This window comes from Hydractinia symbiolongicarpus, chromosome 4 (genome assembly GCF_029227915.1).
Source record: "Hydractinia symbiolongicarpus strain clone_291-10 chromosome 4, HSymV2.1, whole genome shotgun sequence".
Classification (NCBI taxonomy): domain Eukaryota; kingdom Metazoa; phylum Cnidaria; class Hydrozoa; order Anthoathecata; family Hydractiniidae; genus Hydractinia; species Hydractinia symbiolongicarpus.
In genome coordinates, this window is record NC_079878.1 from 5,181,562 (window position 1) to 5,200,121 (window position 18,560).

The 18,560-nt window shown below is 32.9% G+C and overlaps 2 protein-coding genes and 1 long non-coding RNA gene across 6 annotated transcripts in view; 2 read left to right on the top strand and 1 right to left on the bottom strand.

Annotated features, from left to right (window-relative positions):
- The window catches only part of LOC130640884 (ESF1 homolog), a 77,659-nt gene that overhangs the window by 54,351 nt on the left and 4,748 nt on the right, over positions 1-18,560 (top strand). Inside the window, exons 2-10 of one of the 3 annotated variants that reach the window (XM_057447470.1) lie at positions 11,216-11,310; positions 11,479-11,560; positions 12,223-12,330; positions 12,470-12,491; positions 12,755-12,834; positions 14,029-14,156; positions 14,467-14,587; positions 14,669-14,718; positions 15,550-15,663. In XM_057447470.1, the coding sequence (XP_057303453.1) occupies positions 11,260-11,310; positions 11,479-11,560; positions 12,223-12,330; positions 12,470-12,491; positions 12,755-12,834; positions 14,029-14,156; positions 14,467-14,587; positions 14,669-14,718; positions 15,550-15,663 (756 nt within the window). In that variant the 5' untranslated portion in view covers positions 11,216-11,259. Of the gene's footprint in view, positions 1-11,215; positions 11,311-11,478; positions 11,561-12,222; positions 12,331-12,469; positions 12,492-12,754; positions 12,835-14,028; positions 14,157-14,466; positions 14,588-14,668; positions 14,719-15,549; positions 15,664-18,560 lie in introns of those variants that run through there. The other 2 variants (XM_057447472.1, XM_057447471.1) reach the window with 2 other exon arrangements.
- LOC130640887 (mitotic spindle assembly checkpoint protein MAD2A-like) lies at positions 24-16,591 on the bottom strand. 2 transcript variants are annotated; one of them, XM_057447480.1, is made up of 7 exons: positions 16,587-16,591; positions 2,352-2,444; positions 1,890-1,905; positions 1,613-1,743; positions 1,057-1,177; positions 651-754; positions 24-328 (listed from the first exon to the last, which is right to left on the bottom strand). In XM_057447480.1, the coding sequence occupies exons 2-7, from the start codon at positions 2,431-2,433 to the stop codon at positions 165-167; spliced, it is 618 nt and encodes a 205-aa protein (XP_057303463.1). In that variant the 5' UTR covers positions 2,434-2,444; positions 16,587-16,591; the 3' UTR covers positions 24-164. The 2 variants fall into 2 exon arrangements, with proteins under 2 accessions (XP_057303463.1, XP_057303462.1); XM_057447479.1 differs by lacking the exon at positions 16,587-16,591 and adding an exon at positions 4,820-4,948 and having other exon boundaries at positions 2,352-2,443.
- Positions 15,679-18,302, top strand: LOC130640890 (uncharacterized). Its single transcript, XR_008982403.1, has 2 exons — positions 15,679-16,552; positions 17,979-18,302. It is a non-coding gene; the product is annotated as an uncharacterized LOC130640890 (long non-coding RNA).

An 18,560-nucleotide genomic window follows, 5' to 3' on the forward strand; every position in this document is an offset into this window, starting at 1 on the left:
AACATTTAAAATGAAACACACAATTCTCCCAGAGTTGAAAAAAGAGTTCTTCCACACATTAGAAATATACAATATTTACAAAAAAAATTAGTCACTTGTCTGATATCATCCGAGAGGATTTCTTTTTGGTCCTAAATTTACCTGCCATGTGTTATGTCACGTGACTACGACACTTTATAACAAACCGCCATGTCAACTTTGTGAATCAGCGTAGAGAAATTTTTAAGTTTTACTTCTTCTGAATTGGAAATGTAATGCTCTCTCCCATCTTCCCACGTTGCCGGAACGTCGGAGTCTTTGTCAGTATATGCCAAGATGTTGAACGAACCTAGGAGTGTCAACACTAGCCATGAGTTATAGAAGACATCGAATTAAGTTTCTCTTAAAAAACATACGAACACAAAATGTTTATTCCATATCGGAATCATAAAATTAATTCAAATTGATATTTAAAATTAAAAATTCGATAAAGTAGATAAAGTTGCAATAAAAGATTGGATTCATCATTTTTTTGTAAATCTATCGCTATCTTTTTATTCTCACAAACAAGTCGTGTAAAAGGCGGCATTGTTGTTTAAACGCGCTAAACGTTTTTAATTTCCCAAGAAAAAAGTAAGTCATAAACAACCAAGATAAAAAAAAAAACTTACATAGCTCATCGATCAGAGGTAGAAAAGTTACAGAGGAAACAATTTGACGAATCACATTTTGAATTTCTTTTTGTATTTCATTAAGCGGTTTCTCTGTCTGTTGTCTATAAAGAGAAGTTTTGATAGAATATAACATAGTAGTTGGATTTCGTGTAGAGACATTTTTGATCGCAGTAAAATAATATTCTACGAAGTAAACTTTTCAAGTTTTACGATCAGTGAACAAGCGTGAAATCGAGAACAAATGTTAAATTTAAATGATACAATAAAAAGACGAACAAAGCATAGAATTTTTTTTCAATTGTTTTGATCCCAATTACGTTTTACATTTACCGGTAACTCACTTTTAAAAGTTCCTTACAGCGCTCTTGAATATTTTCTATATGATGTAGTGAGAAAAACTTACGTCGACTCATTTGCAGTTTTATCACACTCAACATTGAACTGCCATCTTTCAAGATCTTCATTCGTCACAACAGATGTTATCACCAAAACAATCTTTTGGATAGTTTTAGTCATTAACCAAGCTGTAAAGAATTAGACCGTGTGATTAGTCAATGAATTATATATTTTTTTGCAATTTTAGGGCATTGTTTAATAGTAAAATATGAAAAAGTAAAAGTTCTTTTTCAAAAGTTTAGAAAGTTCAGTAATCTTTGTAACCATATATTATGGCTTTTACACATCTTTTTGTTGAGTTTCAGGCACTCTAACCATGTCAAATAGTGACAACTCGTGAAACATTGAACACTGCAACCACCAGATTAACAGCAAAGACCTTTGATACACAACTGACACACACATAAGCCGATTCATGGGAGGTATTATAAAAGTGCGGATACTCTAAAAAATGGTCAATCAGTTGCTGTGCTTGCACTGTTTCCGTAGCTAAATGAGAGTTTTGTATGCACAATGACCTCTCGCAGGACTAATGAAAACTTTAACGATCAGCTAGTACATACTTTTTAACTGACTGACGAAACTGTTGATATATTCAGTCAGCTCTGGTTTATCAGTTACATATGTTGGCAAGCCATATGCTGTCTTTCGTGAAAAACTTTCCATCGGGTACACCCCACGTTGAAATAAAATACTACAAATATAAAATTGATTTATGGGGGGAAAATTTCAATAAATCTAAATCGATATTGTGTTGTAAAATTAGCTTTCAGGGTTTTAATAATGCTGATAATATTACATTTCTAATACTTTATATATATAGTGTGAATTACCACTCACCTGTTTACTCCATAGGCTAAAAAACAAACAAACAAGATACAATTTTTGAGATTTTACAATGTTTCAAATTGCTTAAACTCTGAAAATGTTGGGATTATTAAAAAAATCTCTGGACTATTATTGCCTGACATGTTGTTTAAATACTAGCCTCAAACGTATAACATATGAATTACTATATGACAATCATCAGCTCACCCCAAATATTTAGTGAAGCCATTCTGAGTGTACTCCGGCAAAAAAATGTTTAGCCACCTTTGTGACATTTTTAGTCAATTTTTCTGAACCTTTAAAGTCCAACTGTCATATTCAATTTTATTACTTTCTGCCTAATAATTTAAGTTATATAACAAAAAATTTTCACTTTTCTGGATATTTTATGTTTTTTAATCTGAGAGTCACAATTCAAGAAAGACTAACACTTCTGGACAGTCGTTAAAATTTCAATAATAAAATTTAACTTACTGAAAAAGTCACATACTAACTCAGCACTGCCTTTCAAGGTGATTGCATCAGTCTTTGACGCTTGTGCAGTTGATTGAGCCATTTTACATACACTAAATTTATAGACATTATATAAGCAAAAGCATAGTGTGGTCAATTTTTGACATGCTTTGACAATTTTTTTGTCATATCTATATAGTTCCTTATGGACAAATGGAGTTTTTTGAAAACTAAGATATTATGTATCTATATGTATGTTCCTAAGGATATCCTACTTTCAATTTACCATGCATTATTTTCTTTTCATATTTCTTATAGTCCACAAGTTCTCACTTCAAAGTCATGTAGAATTTTTCGCTTACAAAAAGCTGCTATAACACTAATCACTACTACTACTACTACAAATAAAAAAAGTTTCAAAAACAAAACAACTAAGGCTGAAGAAATGGATACCTCAGTTTGTCTGCACCGCAGAAGTATCATGCGGGAAATTTTCATCACTCATTATTTTGCCTGCATATACCTTAAGGGTGACTAAATTTTCTCCCTACAAGGCCTGTGGCCCTCGAACTTATGTCTATAAAGTATGTGGGATGGAACGTGGTTGCAATTGGTCAGTATTTTATTGAAATAGAGAAAATAAATGATGTTGTTGCTGGGGTGTGCGTAAAACATCTCATAAGGCTTTTAGATATTTTTTGGGTAATTTTTCACAGATTTTTCTTTCTTTCACCTAAAGTAAAGACAATAATATTTTTTTTTTAAATTGTGAATTTTTCCATGTGGTGGTAAATATATTCCTATTCTTTGTTCTAGTATTATAACAATCGTAACAATGTAGGTAGCATTGTAGCAATCATAGTATTGTCATTTACATGTTTATTTTTTTATAAGAAACTTCATAAAGGGTCTAGTTTGAAAAGTTTCTTAATTTTGTTCTAAATTTAAAATGTGTTTAGTTCTAACAGATTCTTATTCTATTTCTTTTTTTTTTTGTTAAAAATATACATATATATCCAATAAATTATTTCGGATTTTGGAGTATTTCAAAACATTCCTTCTGTTTTAACTTGGAAAACGAAAACATTTGATTCTTAAATACATTTGAAACAAATTTGTCTCCGCAATATAATAGCTTCCTTTAAATTGAAGTTTTCCTTTCAAAACAATTTCCTCAAATAAGAAGTCAAATATGAGAAAAAGTTTCCCTTTTAAAAAATAGTCATAACATGTTACGTGAATGTCTTAATTCCGTAATTTCACCTTCCTCAGTAACTTTCTCTTTTTACTGACAACAATGGCTGGCATGCCAAGATATCCTGAGCCTTACATCCATGATGTACCATATTACCATTTTTAACGGCACCAAAACTTGTGCACTTTACAGAACAGACAGTTCAAACATCGCTGGGGTAGATCACACATAAGAAACTTTTGCGCAGTGGGGGTATGACATTTTAATCTATTGTTATCTTTGTAATCATTCATTAAATATCAAACAAATCTATATTAATATGAAATTAGACAGGCTAAAAAAAATTCAAGAAAATTTTTTTTATATGTGATCCCATTTGGTAATTTGCATATTAAAATCAGAAAAAGGTACACGCCGATGTTTAAAACAGCTACTAATTCCACCTGAGACAAATCCCCATTTTAATCATAAAATAGACTTTAGAAATAATTCCAGTAGGTTTCACATGGAAAAAAATACATCACAGAATTAAGAAGACGCAAATCACGAAAAAAGAATGTTTTGGACTGATTTTTTTTTGCTTGACCCTGTGCATGCCCCCACCTTGTTCACCAGCATTATTACAAAGTTGTTTTTACGGATGGCTTATAGTCAAAACCATGTGGCAAGCAGAGTTGCCAGATTATTGTAGGGCTGTTTGTTTAGATAATCATGTTACATGTAAATGTCTATAAACTTTTTGTTATAAATATATAAACTTATATATAAACTCGTTTCTTTCTTATAAAAAAAAGTGTATTGTAAGGCTACATCGAACATGTTTTTTTGCAGGTGGTATAGTAAAATTGCTCCTTATATAGATGCAGGTGGCTGATTTTAAATGAGGTACCATTTCCTTTCCTTTGGCCCAAAATAATAATAAAATATCAGAAGGCATATTAAATAAATCAGAAAGGCATTAATTTTATGCTCAATAAGTTTAAAACCTCAACCAATGTTTCAATGAGAAGAAATCCACAGGAAAAGACTTTAGCTAAACTTTAAAGTACCATCACAAAATTTGATCTAGACAAAAATGAGAACCAACAACCCAATGACCAATTTTGTTGGCTCATTGGATCGTTGGCCACAAAATAAAAAGCTGCGATTGTATTCTAAAGTTGTTCCAAGACATTTGTTCACCGAATCCTCTAACGCTAAAAAAAGTGACAGGCTGACTAAAACGAGTGAGTGAACTAGGCGGCTCTCTAACAATGCCAAACAAAACAGCACGCGTGCACACACAATTATTTACCAATATAATTTCAGGATTTATAATTGTTCACAGCCCCTTTAACCTTTCAGCAAGATACAAATAAATAGATTAGATGCAAACCACATTGACAGATGGATGGTCAGCAAACAAAATCCTTTTCGCGGGAGATTGCCAGTTTTGAATAACGACCTTAATTTTTAGCTTTAACAAAATAGTTATTCATTGAAACACATCTACCTTGCTCCCTTAAAAACATGCACGGAATGTGTTTTGCGCCCGAACAAACACATGGGATGAAAGCATGGCGCATATAATTTCTTCTCACGAAAAAGCAAAACTATGTAAATGCGCCTGGTTATTTGGGATATTTATCCGCGAGTACTATGATGTCCTTTTCATCTTTGTAGTGTCGGAGACTGCACATATACAGACTGTTCTATATTTGTATATATAAGGCACAGAGTAAAGTGTATATAGCTAGAGCCTCTTTGTATTTAACTATATTACGAGACACTGATAGATAGATGTGTATATTTTACATGGCTAGCCTCACAAATATCGAGGGATATACCCTGTCTATTATTTCCAGGAGGGGCCATGGCGTAGATGGAGAGTCCTAGAGTATTTAATGCTCATTTTGAGCTATGCAGACCCAATTGGAGCCCGCGCTCTACTAGACAACTCCCGGCAACATCCAACAGCCCACACAGTGTGCCATCTTCCCAATTTCCCTCACATGGCTTGGGTTAACCCGGGGCTATGGTAACATTCACTTGCCTATGTTGAATCGCCATCAAGAGGAATCGAACCCCGGTTTCCCGCACAGAGTATGAGAGCTATAACCACTAATCTACGGCGCCACACATTTTATTTCTTGTCCTGCTGGTATCTCTCAATCTTCGCTAAGTAAGCTCAGTAAGGTAGGATCAGTTGGCCAAGTGGTATGCAAAACTAAATCTTAGGGTGACTGTTAAAAACTGTTTTTATTCAAAAATGTGGACACAGTGCCTTAAGGAAAGCTTTACCTTTGGTTGGTTTCATATCAAAAAGCTTTGAAAGTCGTTTATGAATCTTTTCACCTTTTTGAAAAATATATAAGCCATGGAAGTTTAGCTAATTATAGTATAGTATAGTCTGACAATCATTTCAGGTTACTACACAATTCGTGAATGAGAACTTTCGCAAATCCAAGTTACAGCTTCTTTTAAAACATGCTTTATCGTTTCCTCTCTGGTGTTAGACAATTTTGGCAATAACAAGTTCTCAGTAACAGCTTCATCAAAAACATTATTAGTTATCTTGAATGTCTCAATCATATCTGCTCGATGTAGAATAATGAGGGGAGTTTCAGTAACCTGAGCCTTTCATCATAAGTTAAATCCTTCATACCTGGAAACATTTTCGCAGCTCTACGTTGTAAGTTTTTCACAATCAACATGTCCTTTTTCAAGAATGTACACCATACTGTGTTTAGCATACTCAATATGTGGTCTGACAAGGGATGTGAACAACAAGACAAAGTTTTCGTTATCCACATAGTCAAATGTCCTTCGAATCAATCCCCTAATCTGATTTGCTTTTTTAACCTTTGATGAAATGTGGTTTGAAGATGTTAGATGATTATCTACTAATAAACCGAGATCTTTTTCACAACTTGTATTTCTAAGGGCGGAACCATTCATAACGTATATAATTGTATGGACTTGATAGTCTATTTTTTGTAGTTATTTTCATTGTAACACATTTATCTGGATGAAATTTCAACAGGGTATTATTAGGCCACTGCACTATACTATTTAGATCTTCTTGTAGTTTGATAAGTCTTCACTCATGGAATTTTGTTATTATCAGCAAATAAGAATATATCAGAGTATTGAACTTCCTGTATTATAGTATTAATGTAAATCACAAACAAAATTGGTCCTAACACAGATCCCTGTGGAACCCCACTTTAGCCCAGTCCGACTCTTCACCATTTATCACCATGCGTTGGAATCGGTTTGATAGAAAGTCCTTGACCCATAATATAATGGAACCATCGAATTGATAAAACTGAAGTATTGCTATCAACCTATTGTGTGGTACTTTATCAAAGGTTTTCATAAAATCACAATAAATTATACATCTAATGCTCCCCCTCTATCAAGAATCTCAGTCCACTTATCCAAAACTTTAATTAGCTGTAGTACTGTGGATCTTCCAGAAATAAACCCATTTTGCTTTATTTTGCTTACCAAAAATTTCACAAGTGCATCTTTAATAAATGATTCAAGGATTTTCATAAAATTGATGTTATACTTACAGGATGATAGTTTGTTGGTAAGTTCTTGTCTCCTTTTTTTAATATATCACTAATACTTTTTTCTAATCATGGTTGGTGATATCAATCAGAACTTAAAATATTCTTTAGCATCCAGCTTTGCAGACGACACACGAATTCTGAAGTGATCTAAATATAATTTATAAGTAGACAACTGAAAATAATATGAAACTCAATGGGTGAAGTTCGAGCACCTAAGTTATGGAAAGATTGAGTCTTTGAAACCACTCTCTGTATATCTAAGTAACATGTCAGAAAAGATTAACAAAAAAATCACTGTGCAGGACTTAGGAGTTATAATGTCGAATGATTGCAAATTTAATAAGCATATCTCAAACCTTATATCAAAGGCAAACAGGATAACTGGATGGATATTACGAACATTTGAGAGCAGAGAAAAAAACGTGATGTTGACTCTTTGGAAATCATTAGTTTTTCCCCACCTTGACTATTGTTCCCTGTTATGGTCTCCACTAATGAAAGGACAAATACAAGACATAGAAATGGTGCAAAGAACCTTTACTAGAAAAATCCTTGGAACTCAAGGTTTTTCGTACTGGGACGTACTAAAAAGATTGAATCTGTATTCTCTGGAGAGAAGAAGGGAACGGTATGCCATAATTTACATCTGGAAAGTAATTGAAAAAATAGTACCAAACTTTGGTCAAGAAACTGGGAAAGGAGGCATCACATGGTACACAAATGATCGTTTGGGTCGAAAATGTGTTGTTCCTGTAGTGAAGAAAGGGCCATTTTATAAGATTCGTTGTGCTAGCTTGGCTGTTCAAGGAGTACGATTGTTTAATGGTCTACCAAAAGCAATACGCAACCTATCTGATTGCAGCATAGACTCTTTCAAGTCGAAGTTGGATTGCTTTCTTGCTACTTTTCCTGATGAGCCACTGTTACCAAATTATGTTCAGTTTCGAAAGGCCAACACGAACAGCATCATTGACATGATGAGCATTGGGCTCGCCGAGTTGGATGCGTGAAGATCTCACAAATCTACTTCAAAGTATTCAAAGTAAGTAAGTATTAGCATACTTCCATTTCTAAGGTACAATTGCAGATCTCAAGGAATTAAAAGATTTCAGTTATTGCTGACGTTAATACATCTGCAAGCTCTTTCAATACATGTGGATGCATATTGTCAGGTCCAGGGGACTTAGAAATATTGAGGTTACATAACTTGTCATACACCATTTCTTCTGTTATGGTAATACTAAGACTATTCACAATGTTTGGTTTAATCTTTGGCATCCAAGTCCCTGGTGGTTCTGATGTAAATACACTTACAAATAATTCTGATAAAGTGTTGGCTTTTTCTTTACTTCACTCGGTTAATTTACCATCAGTTCTTTTTAAACTAGATATTTCTGATTTAGATTTGCGCTTGTTGTTAACATATATTTCCAGAACTGTTTTGGGTTTTTCTTAACAGCTTTAGATATAGACTTTTCTGTGGCTTTAACACATTTTCTTGTTATAAATTTCTAAGTTGATTACTTATTGTACAGTATTCTAAATAATCCTGTAGTTATGCAGAATTATGACAAAGCTAGATGCTGAAAAACAACTGCTGGTATGAATGATAATCCGGAAAAATAAATATTTATAATTTAAGTTTAAGTGTGGTGGTGGCATTGCCACTTTTAATGGCAAAACTATTCACTACTTTAACGTCAGAATGTGCAAGCACTAAAGAATAATGCATTTTACTGTTAAACCTGTTAACAGTTCTTATCAATACACCTTTACGATAATTCAATTGTACATGCGTTCCTACGGCTCTCCATCGTTTTACAATATCAGAAAAAGGAGGTAAAAAACATGTTTTTATAACAGTTTGTTAGAGATGAAAGCTTGTTTTCTCGAGTTTTATAACTTCCTTCATATCAATTTCTTTAAATTTTTTAGGAAAAATTAATAATAATAAGATACAACTTATGTGTACTTTTCATTAAAAACAAAACGCGGCGAGAAAAGTTATCACAAAAGAACGCTTTTTCTTCTCTTATAAAAGTGTGATGTTTACCTCCTCCGATTGTAAAATAAGTTGCAATGGAGTGTTAGTTTTCCCGAATTATCATAAAGGTGTATTGTCTGCTGTTCATGGTCATAGATGTGAATGTGATTATATGCTCCATCGTTTTTCAATTTAACATTGCTATGCAGTGACAGTAATGATCTTGAGTTAACCTTTATGGAAAGCCTGCTCTTTAATTGAGAAAAAAAACCCTCTTAACAAATTTATTAATTCACTGCCCTTAGAACTACATTCCAGCATAAAATTTTCTATTGTTCTTGGTATGCAATTTTTTGATAAATTGACATATAATTTTAAGAAAAACCTTTTTTACTATTAATGCGCAAACCACCAATTATATGTAAATAAAAACTTTGGATTTATGTAGTTCAAAATAAACTGGAATTGTAAAAACATTTGCATTACCACACACCTTGATAAACTTTAAAACAGCACCTCGGTTATATCAGATACATGACATGATTAGCATAATAGCATGAATATATACCTGCAAAGAATCGCACACCACCATCCCAACAACAAAAGAAAAATGGGAGATTGTTAACCTCTCGTTTTAGTGGGGGACAGATAAAGTGTGGACGTCCGGTGTTGGTGTTTATTTACACATTATCATCTTGTTGCTTTGTTTACAAGGACAGGCGATCCTTGCCCTGTAGCACTTCAGTCAATTTTGAGTCGATGCCCTGGATGTCGTAAAACAGTCAGCTAGCTGAGCTTTTGTCTCAACCCATCGTATCGAGTGTATTTCTCCTTTGGTAAGCATCTCCCCGCAAGGCAGACGTTGACTTTTAACCTCTTTTTACTTACTTTTTTTGTTGAATGCACTCCATCCATTAGCGACTTGTTATCTGTGATGCATTCTACGAGAATCTTTCATTTTCTTTCTTTGCAGCCAGTATTTCACACACGATTTTTCTCAGAATGAAAATGTCTCTATTTCGACTTTGAGAGCTAGTGTCTCCGCCGCCAATGTGCTTTTCACGACATGCCTTAATTTCTTAGACTTCCAGCTGATCAGGGAGTACTGACCATTTTTTCCGACAACGAATACTATGAAGCGACATGCCATGCTTTCGAGCGATGCATCTGTATAGCACACTATTCTTGCTGTATCCAAGCAGATCTTTTGTATGTCAATCCACACCTTCTCAGACTTCAGTTTCTTTATATTGGCTGGAACAAGATCTCTGACTGTTGGCTCCTTTACTGCACAGCTTGTCTCACATGCGCTATATGCTATGTCAGGTCTCGTTTGGCTGCTTATCCAGTTGAGTTTTGTCCACAGATTTTACCCAACGTGTTTAAGTATTATTTTGTTTGACCATCAGTAAGGCATGCTTTGTTCTGTAATTTTAAATATCATTTTATTGAATAAGCACTCATTTAGTTTGGGGAGCACTCTCTTGAGGGAGAGGTCTCATTCAATTTGTTAAAAGAACATGAACAAATGTCTCACCAAATATTTTGGTTGTATTCTTCTCCCTTTGTTACATAATGCCTAAATGAGCATCCTTTTCTACCGCTATGTCATCGAATAAGTGCATTTTTTAAAAATAAAGCTCATGCTAATTCTCAGAAGACATCTATTAAGCATTTTCCATTAAAGCTCATTTGGAGTGAAGCTCATTTTAATAAATACGATGTTTATTCTTATACAACCTGCTGTATTCTTGGTACATTGTTTACATTATCTTTTATTTGTTTGGCATAACATATGTGGCACCATAGCTTAGTGGTTACCATAGCCCTGACTTAACACAAGCCATGTCAGAGAAATTGGTCTGTGTAGCTAAAAATTAGATGTAAATACTCTAGGACTCCCTATCTAAGCAATGGCTTCTCCTGGAAATAATAGACAGGGTATATCTGATATTTGAGGCTAACCATATAAAATATGCACATCTGTTGTATTTTAAATATGTTTTGATGCATGCCAAAATGATATATTCAGTTAATGTAACTGAAATAATGATATTTAAGTAGACTTTAGAGAATCTAATGCTACATGTTTAACTTCTCACAAAAAGAACATAAAAATATTTTGTTTGTAAAAGTTGAATATTTTCTTAGCAATATTAATTTAAATTCAGTTGACAATTGGTTTAAAACAAGATGGAGTCTGATTCAAGATTTACAAAAATTGCTAAAGACCCTCGCTTTAAGGTATGTGTTATATTTAATTTGACTAACTTGCATAAAGTGATAGTTTAACTGTGTATGTATACCTGCTTGACCCAGTAGAGTGAAGTACAAGCAGAGGAAGTCTTTGTCTTTTGTATTTTTTCTGGTATATAGTTATAATTGTTTACAGCATTAATGTTACATTTTCAGAGGATGCCAAAGAAAGAACGAAAAATTAAAATTGATTCAAGATTCGAGAAAATGTTTACTGACGATAGGTTCCATGTTAAATGTAAGAGACTATTTATCATATTTCTTTTAAAAGGATAAAAAGGTTGAGTTTGGATATGAGTGTACTCATGATCATAAATGTTTCTCATGTCATTGTTTCGATATACATCATACAATGTTTATATACACGTTTTTAGAAATATAAAATAAAGCATTTATACACATACACGTAAGCTAATTTTGCAAAGAGCCAATAATTTTTTTTTATTGACAAAAACTGCATGCGGAAAATAACAGTCCTGTTTACACGAATGTTTGCAGTATGACATTCAGCATTGCATCACAAACATTTCAATCCACAACCTTTTAAAATTAAAAGCTAGTAAATAAACTACAAAAAGGTGGCGTATGTTGTTCCCAAAAGAGCTATTTCAGATTAATTTGCTCAATAAATAATTAAGTCAGTCATATCGTTTTATTTTTATCTTATTGCCAGATCCATGTTATTGAAACATTTTACATATTTTGTGAATGCTTGAACATATTCAAGAAAGTCTTAAAGCTTTTAAAAACTATTCACAAAAACCTGCAAACTCCAGCATATGCACATGGCAGTTCAGGGAGTAAAATAAATCAAGTCAAATATTTTTCAATACAAAAAATTGAGTACAATTTAATTCTTTTGAAAAAATAAAGTTACTTAACAATTTTTTATTTATTTAGCAACTGTTGACAAAAGAGGAAAGCCTGTGAAAGATGCAGAAAGAGAAGACTTACATAAATTTTATGAGATGGAGGTTGAAGGGAAAGATGATGAAAATAAAAATTTGTGTAATGTCTTTCTTTTTTATTGCTTTTTTAATATTCTTAATTAAGTCTTTTTTTGATTACAAAGTGACAAATTTTTATTTTCTTTATAAATATATCTATATTTTTTTCATTATTCATATTTATCTTTTGCTTTTTTTAGCTAAGACAGCAAGCCTTGATGGGTTGGTACTTTAAATAACTTGTTTTAAAACCCCACGAAATCCCTACCACACACATTTTTTTATAAAAATCAAGACAACCAATAACAATAAATCAAGACAACCAATAACTGTCTTAAACAGATTGAACTTTATCGAAAACTCCATCGAATCGACACACATTTTTATAAAAAATGTGTGTCGATTCGATGGAGTTTACAAAAAATGTCTGTGTGATTTTTACCATAAGCTAGTAGATGATAAATGTTTTTGTTTTTTAATTGCAGTGACAGTGTAGTTAAAACGTCAAGTAAAAAGAAAATATCAAAAGAAAGTAGTAGTAAAAAGAAAAAGACAAAAGAAGAAGGTAACAGGAAGTAACATGATATCTTCTTTTCTGTAATCGAAATATTTACTCAAACAAAATATTTACTCAAACAGCACCCCTTTAAATGAGCAACCCCTTTAGATGGAAATAGAGCATCTCACTCAAATGATTTTCCAAAAATTTCGCTTATTCAATAAAATAGATCTCCTTGGATGTGATTGCTTAGAAATTATTTACTAATGCGGCATTAGTAAATAATACAACAAAATTAGCTTGTAGGAAAGTTTTTATTGTGTAAGTGGCAGTGTCTGACAAGAGTTTTTAGACAACTTTAATTTTATTGAAGATATTATTTCGGTTTGACTGTGCAGTATTCATATTACTGTGGAAAGTTTATCATTTCTTGAACATAATAGTTTAGTAGGCGACGTTTCAGGAGATCCTTCTCCCATCATCGGGCAAAGTAAAATGATGTTGAGCATGTATTTATATAGTTGCAGAGGATTGAAATCCATAAAAATTAACCAATCATAACTTTGCCCGATGATGGGAGAAGGATCTCCCGAAACGTCGCCTACTAAACTATCATGTTCAAGATATAATAAACTTTCCACAGTAAAACTTTAATGTCTTTATACTCTTCCATTTTCTTTATATAATTTTTTTCTCAATATGCTCTGTTCTTAAACGATCTCTGCTTGTGTTTAAAAATGTATGTTATCAGGGCATAAATTATAAATTTTCATGAAGAGGCGCATAAAATACGTTACAATATAAAGCCTTCGCAGCAGTGGATATAAAAAAAGCTGTGTAACTATTTTAATGCTTATAATATTGTTATCATTAATTTAGGCAAAAATACCAGGGTGTCATCCAGCTTTCTCAGTAGCTGTTAAACAAATATTTCCAAATTTATTAGAGGGGCTAATTATATTCACTAAAATGTATGGGACTTTAGCCCATTTTATGTCAGTTGCGAAGGAATAAGATTTCAATAATACTTAAGACTACCTTGATGAATTTCCTATTTAGAATTTAGCGGCCCTTGTTTTAAATTCTGGATTACACCCTAAACACCTGTCTCCCTAGTATATGGTAACTCCTAAATATATTTTGCTATTGTTTGGGTAAAGAGTAATGCAATTTCCTTTATTCTTATGTTCACACAAGATGTAGCAGGTATATTCTGTAATCCTACATTGGTATTATGTTACTTGCTATGTTACTTTCTAGCAACCCTGTCAGAAGAGTCAGATACTAGTATTAATTTTGAGGATATCCGTGGTAAAGGTGCAGCCAAGATAGAGTATGACTCAGACATATCGGAAGAAGAAGAAATTGATTTTGACGACCTAGAAGAGGTTTTTATGATTTAATCTCTGACTTTTTTTTAATATTTCCATGTGATGTCTATTAAATGTGGTTAGCCTCACTGATTTCAAGGAAATATACACTCTGTCAGTTGTTTCCAGGAGGGACTGCAAAGGGGGGTCTAGAGTGTTTAGAACTTTTGCTTTAGCAACATATATCTTTGCTTAACTAGACAATGGCGTTGTGCGGGGATCAAAGCCACAACCTTTCGGCGGGAGTTTAGCGCTTAACTGACTGAGCTACCAATCCCCTGGTAAATGAAAAGAAGGTATTTCTTATCCTTGATTACGTTATTTTCAGGGAATTGTGCATGGATGGGGAAATTTGGATGAAGATGCTAAACGAATTGAAAATGCAGAAACGTCAAGATTTGCTGTATGTAATTGTGACTGGGATAAAATCAGTGCTAGTGATTTATTTGGTATAAGCTCTTGGATTCACTCATCTTCTTTATTTGTATTTGGTCACACATAACTGTTTACTTTATAATTCTTTTTTTTAGTTCTTTTCAATTCTTTCAAACAGGCAAGTGGCACGGTGAAATCTGTTAAAGTGAGTGACACATTAAATACGTAATGACTGACTAACGGTTTAAATACATGTGCGGTTGGTCATAATCAAGGATTTTACTTAAAATATATTTTGTCATACACTGCTGCCAGTAGTTTTTATTTATTGTTTCAATCAACTCCCAATTGAGATAAGAACGTTGATGTGAAAATCTTCAGAGTGTGTTGCTTGTTTTTTCTTCTCACGTAGCAAAAATGTTATTGTATACAAAAAACACATACTTGCATATGATAACATAGTTTAAGAAACGTTTTTAAAAATTGTTTGGGTCATGTGTGAGATCACCAGGCTATGACATTCTTTGTTGCCAAGTTTGGTGAACATTTAATTATGGGTACCAACAAGTATTCCTGGAGATGTATATAATGTAGTGGAAAAATCTACTTGCTGATGAGGGCTATTCAACTACAAAATAGAGTTAATAGAGATATTTGCTTAATTGACAAAATTTTAATGTACAGACCAATAACATTTATCTAATTTGTAGGACCCTTTAAATTATAAATTTCAAATGAATAATTCACTTTCTTTCTACTACAATAAAACAAATTTTCCATTAACATTGGGATAGCTTTTTTCTAAAGTTTGGGTAAAACTTATATGCTGTAGCTAGCATCATCAGAATGACAGATCATTATAAAAAAAATTTAGAAAAGGGGGACTGTTAACTCTGAAACCATAAGAAGTAAGGTATTAACATTTGCTACATGCCGTACCACAAAAACCAGCTTGCTTGCCAAATGTCTATTGGATTTCGGAGACAGTGGATGCCAAAACCCTAGCCACATTAGTATCATATAAAGTGACTTTTAGGTATATCCGTCAGAATATGGCATTGAAAGGCTACGAGAAGAAGAATTAAAAGGTCCTGAAGAAATGAAACAAACACTTCTGGATGATAAAGAAGAAAGCAGTGACAAAACTGAAGTATGACAGGTTAATGTTGTTTTTTCGATGTGTTCCTACCTCATATTTGACGCAACTTTAAACAGGAAACTAAATCTTTTAACCCTTGAATATTCTGAGTAAACTTGTTCATTCTGTTTGTGATGTTTTTGCTACTTGCTTGCATTATGCTTGTGGATAAGTTGTGAAAATAGCAATCCCAACGGAAACTGTTGTCTTTGCTTGCATGCTCGCTTTGCCTTAGTTTTCTTCCCGTGGTTGTGAAATCACAAGAATTGTTTATGTTGCAAGAAGATGAAGAGACAAGTTCTCTGTTTTTAAGTTTAAAGTGAAATTTTTATTTGGATCCCCCACAGTTGTTGCACCCTCTTGTAGTGTGGGGTTATGCATTGTGATAAACCTCCTGTAAAATGTAAATTTGGTTCGCCTCATAACATGAATGACGCAGTCAGATTAATAAAAGTTTTTCTTTGCTAAGAGATAGTTTTGATCTAGTGTGTGTTTACTGCTGGTTATTGCGCCCCGCCGAAGGGGCGCACATTTAGTGGACCGCGGGTATATAGTGTTTGGTTTATGTATGGGAGAAGTTTTTTTCTTACTCTCAACTTCGCGGGGGAACTTCGGCTCGAACATCCAACCTAGGTTTGATATAACACAACCTGTGTGTTTGGTACCATCAAGACAAAAATAACACTGATCGAGCAAAACTTATCTTGTCTCGGTTTCTTTGTTGTCTCTGAAGATTTGACTGCCATAAAAAATATTAATCGAGATTCTTTTGTTATGTTAATTTAAAGCTTTGTAATATTGTCTCGTTTAATATGCTTAAATGTCACTGCAGCCCACGTGAATTTATCTTCAAGAAAAGGTTTGTTTTTCTTTGTCCAAGTTGTTTCGAAACTTGTTAACAGTAAGTAGAAGGATTACTTATATTTTATATGAAATTAAACTCAGAACGGTTTATGGCGTTGATCCAAAGGCCGCAATTTATAAATGCATCACAATTTAAAGTCAATCAAGAACAGAACATTCCGTGTATGGCCATGACTAAAACTGCTTGCATTTTGTTGGTCTTCCCTTCCCGATGGTCTGGCTTGTCGTAATAGCTTTAATGATGTAGCTAGGGAGCTAAATACTTATTTTTAAATTCTTGCATTTTATAAGTTAATAGTCGTAAAACTACTCTCACTTGTACTACAGCTATCAAGCTAGAACTGCACAAAATAGTGCTTTCATTAGAGTCCCTTTTTTCAGAAGCAACAAAAAACTTTTATCCTGCCCTGTGTAATTTTATCAACGAGGGTGCTGATAAGCCACATACACCGTAAAAAGTATAGGCGTTTTGGGTGAGTAAAATAACTTCTAAAGGAACCTTTGTGAGGCTGCTATCATGTATTCTTGCGGTCAGAATGTTCTCCTTCGTTGCTATCCGATGGAGAACAAAGTGGACTTTTCACGGTCAAACCTTCAAAGTAGCAACCTTACTTAAACAGAATTTACAAGTAAAACGTCGTTAAAATGTCGCAAAATGGCAAAAATTAAGCAGTATCTAAAACATATTAAAGATTTGACTAAAAAAAAAAGAATTCCTTGAAAAATCCAGTATTGTATTTATGAAGATTTCACCACAAAAACATTAATTACGGCATTTGTACCCCATTTCATAATGGCTGCCCGTGATTGGTTGACACGAATCCGACCGCAAGAATATATATAAAAAGATATTTGTTGAATCATGAAAAAATATTGTTGTTCATTGCACGGAACAGTCAAGTTGAACTGATAAATTAACCAATAACATAACATAGTTAGCCCTTGCAGTACAACTAGACGCTACCCACAGTATGTTACAGGTTTCTTTGTTTTCTTCACTTTTTCATGTTTTTTCTTGAAATTATAAATGATGTTGTTGATTTATCAAATCTGACAAATTTATTAATTGAGTGTCTACCCTTTTTTTTATCAACTTGTTCAATTCAATTCGAAAACAATGACCAATCAATTTCCTCGATAATAAACAATCAAATTTGTAAAATTCAATAAATCGATTTCAACAAAATAAGTCCTGTATTGTCCACAGGTTTGAAAATCTTGTATCGCCTGCTTAATATTATACTTGTTTAACAATGATATCAAAGCCAGCTTGACTAAATTTATATATATATTTTTATTTATATAGTATACCTTTTGTGTATCACATGGCATTGATTTGTATCTTTTTAATAAATTCTAACTTTAAATCAGATAAGTAGACAATAATTAAACAACCTAGTATTAATTCAGTTCTGGTAAAATTGTATTCTTCTTTCCAATTTTAAATATACTTTCTTTTTCAGATCATTTGTTATGAAACCATGCACCATCAGCATTTTCGAAAAATCTTCAACGAGAGAAATTTTTAAGGATTTTATTGGTAACTTAACAGAGTAATAATTCATTGAAATTGAAATTGTTCAGAAGTTATTATATATATTCGAATCGTGAAGTTCATACATAGGAATCCTGCATCCTGGAATTTTCGAGATCAGTTATAAAAAAATCCAGTTAAAGTTTTTACTATTGTTTTAGAATATATACTATATATATGTAAAAAAAAAATTATTTTTTATTTATCAAGTTGTATTTTACGTTAATTACAATAATAATTGAGAATTAGGATACTTATGATGTGTTTATATACCCCATTGTTCTCCGTTTTAAAGTCTACTTCAAATTTCAGAATCTTTTAGGCTAATGACGGAAATCTTCAAGTCGCAGGGCTTCTTATTTAAAAATTTTCCCCTGGGCAATAAGCTTATTCACAAGCCTCTATGCAATTCCGTACTGCATTTCTATCATATTTGGCGGAAAATGTTTCAGCAGAATAGCTTTCAGACACAATTTGTTATTACAGCACAAGAATTTTTGGAGATTTGATA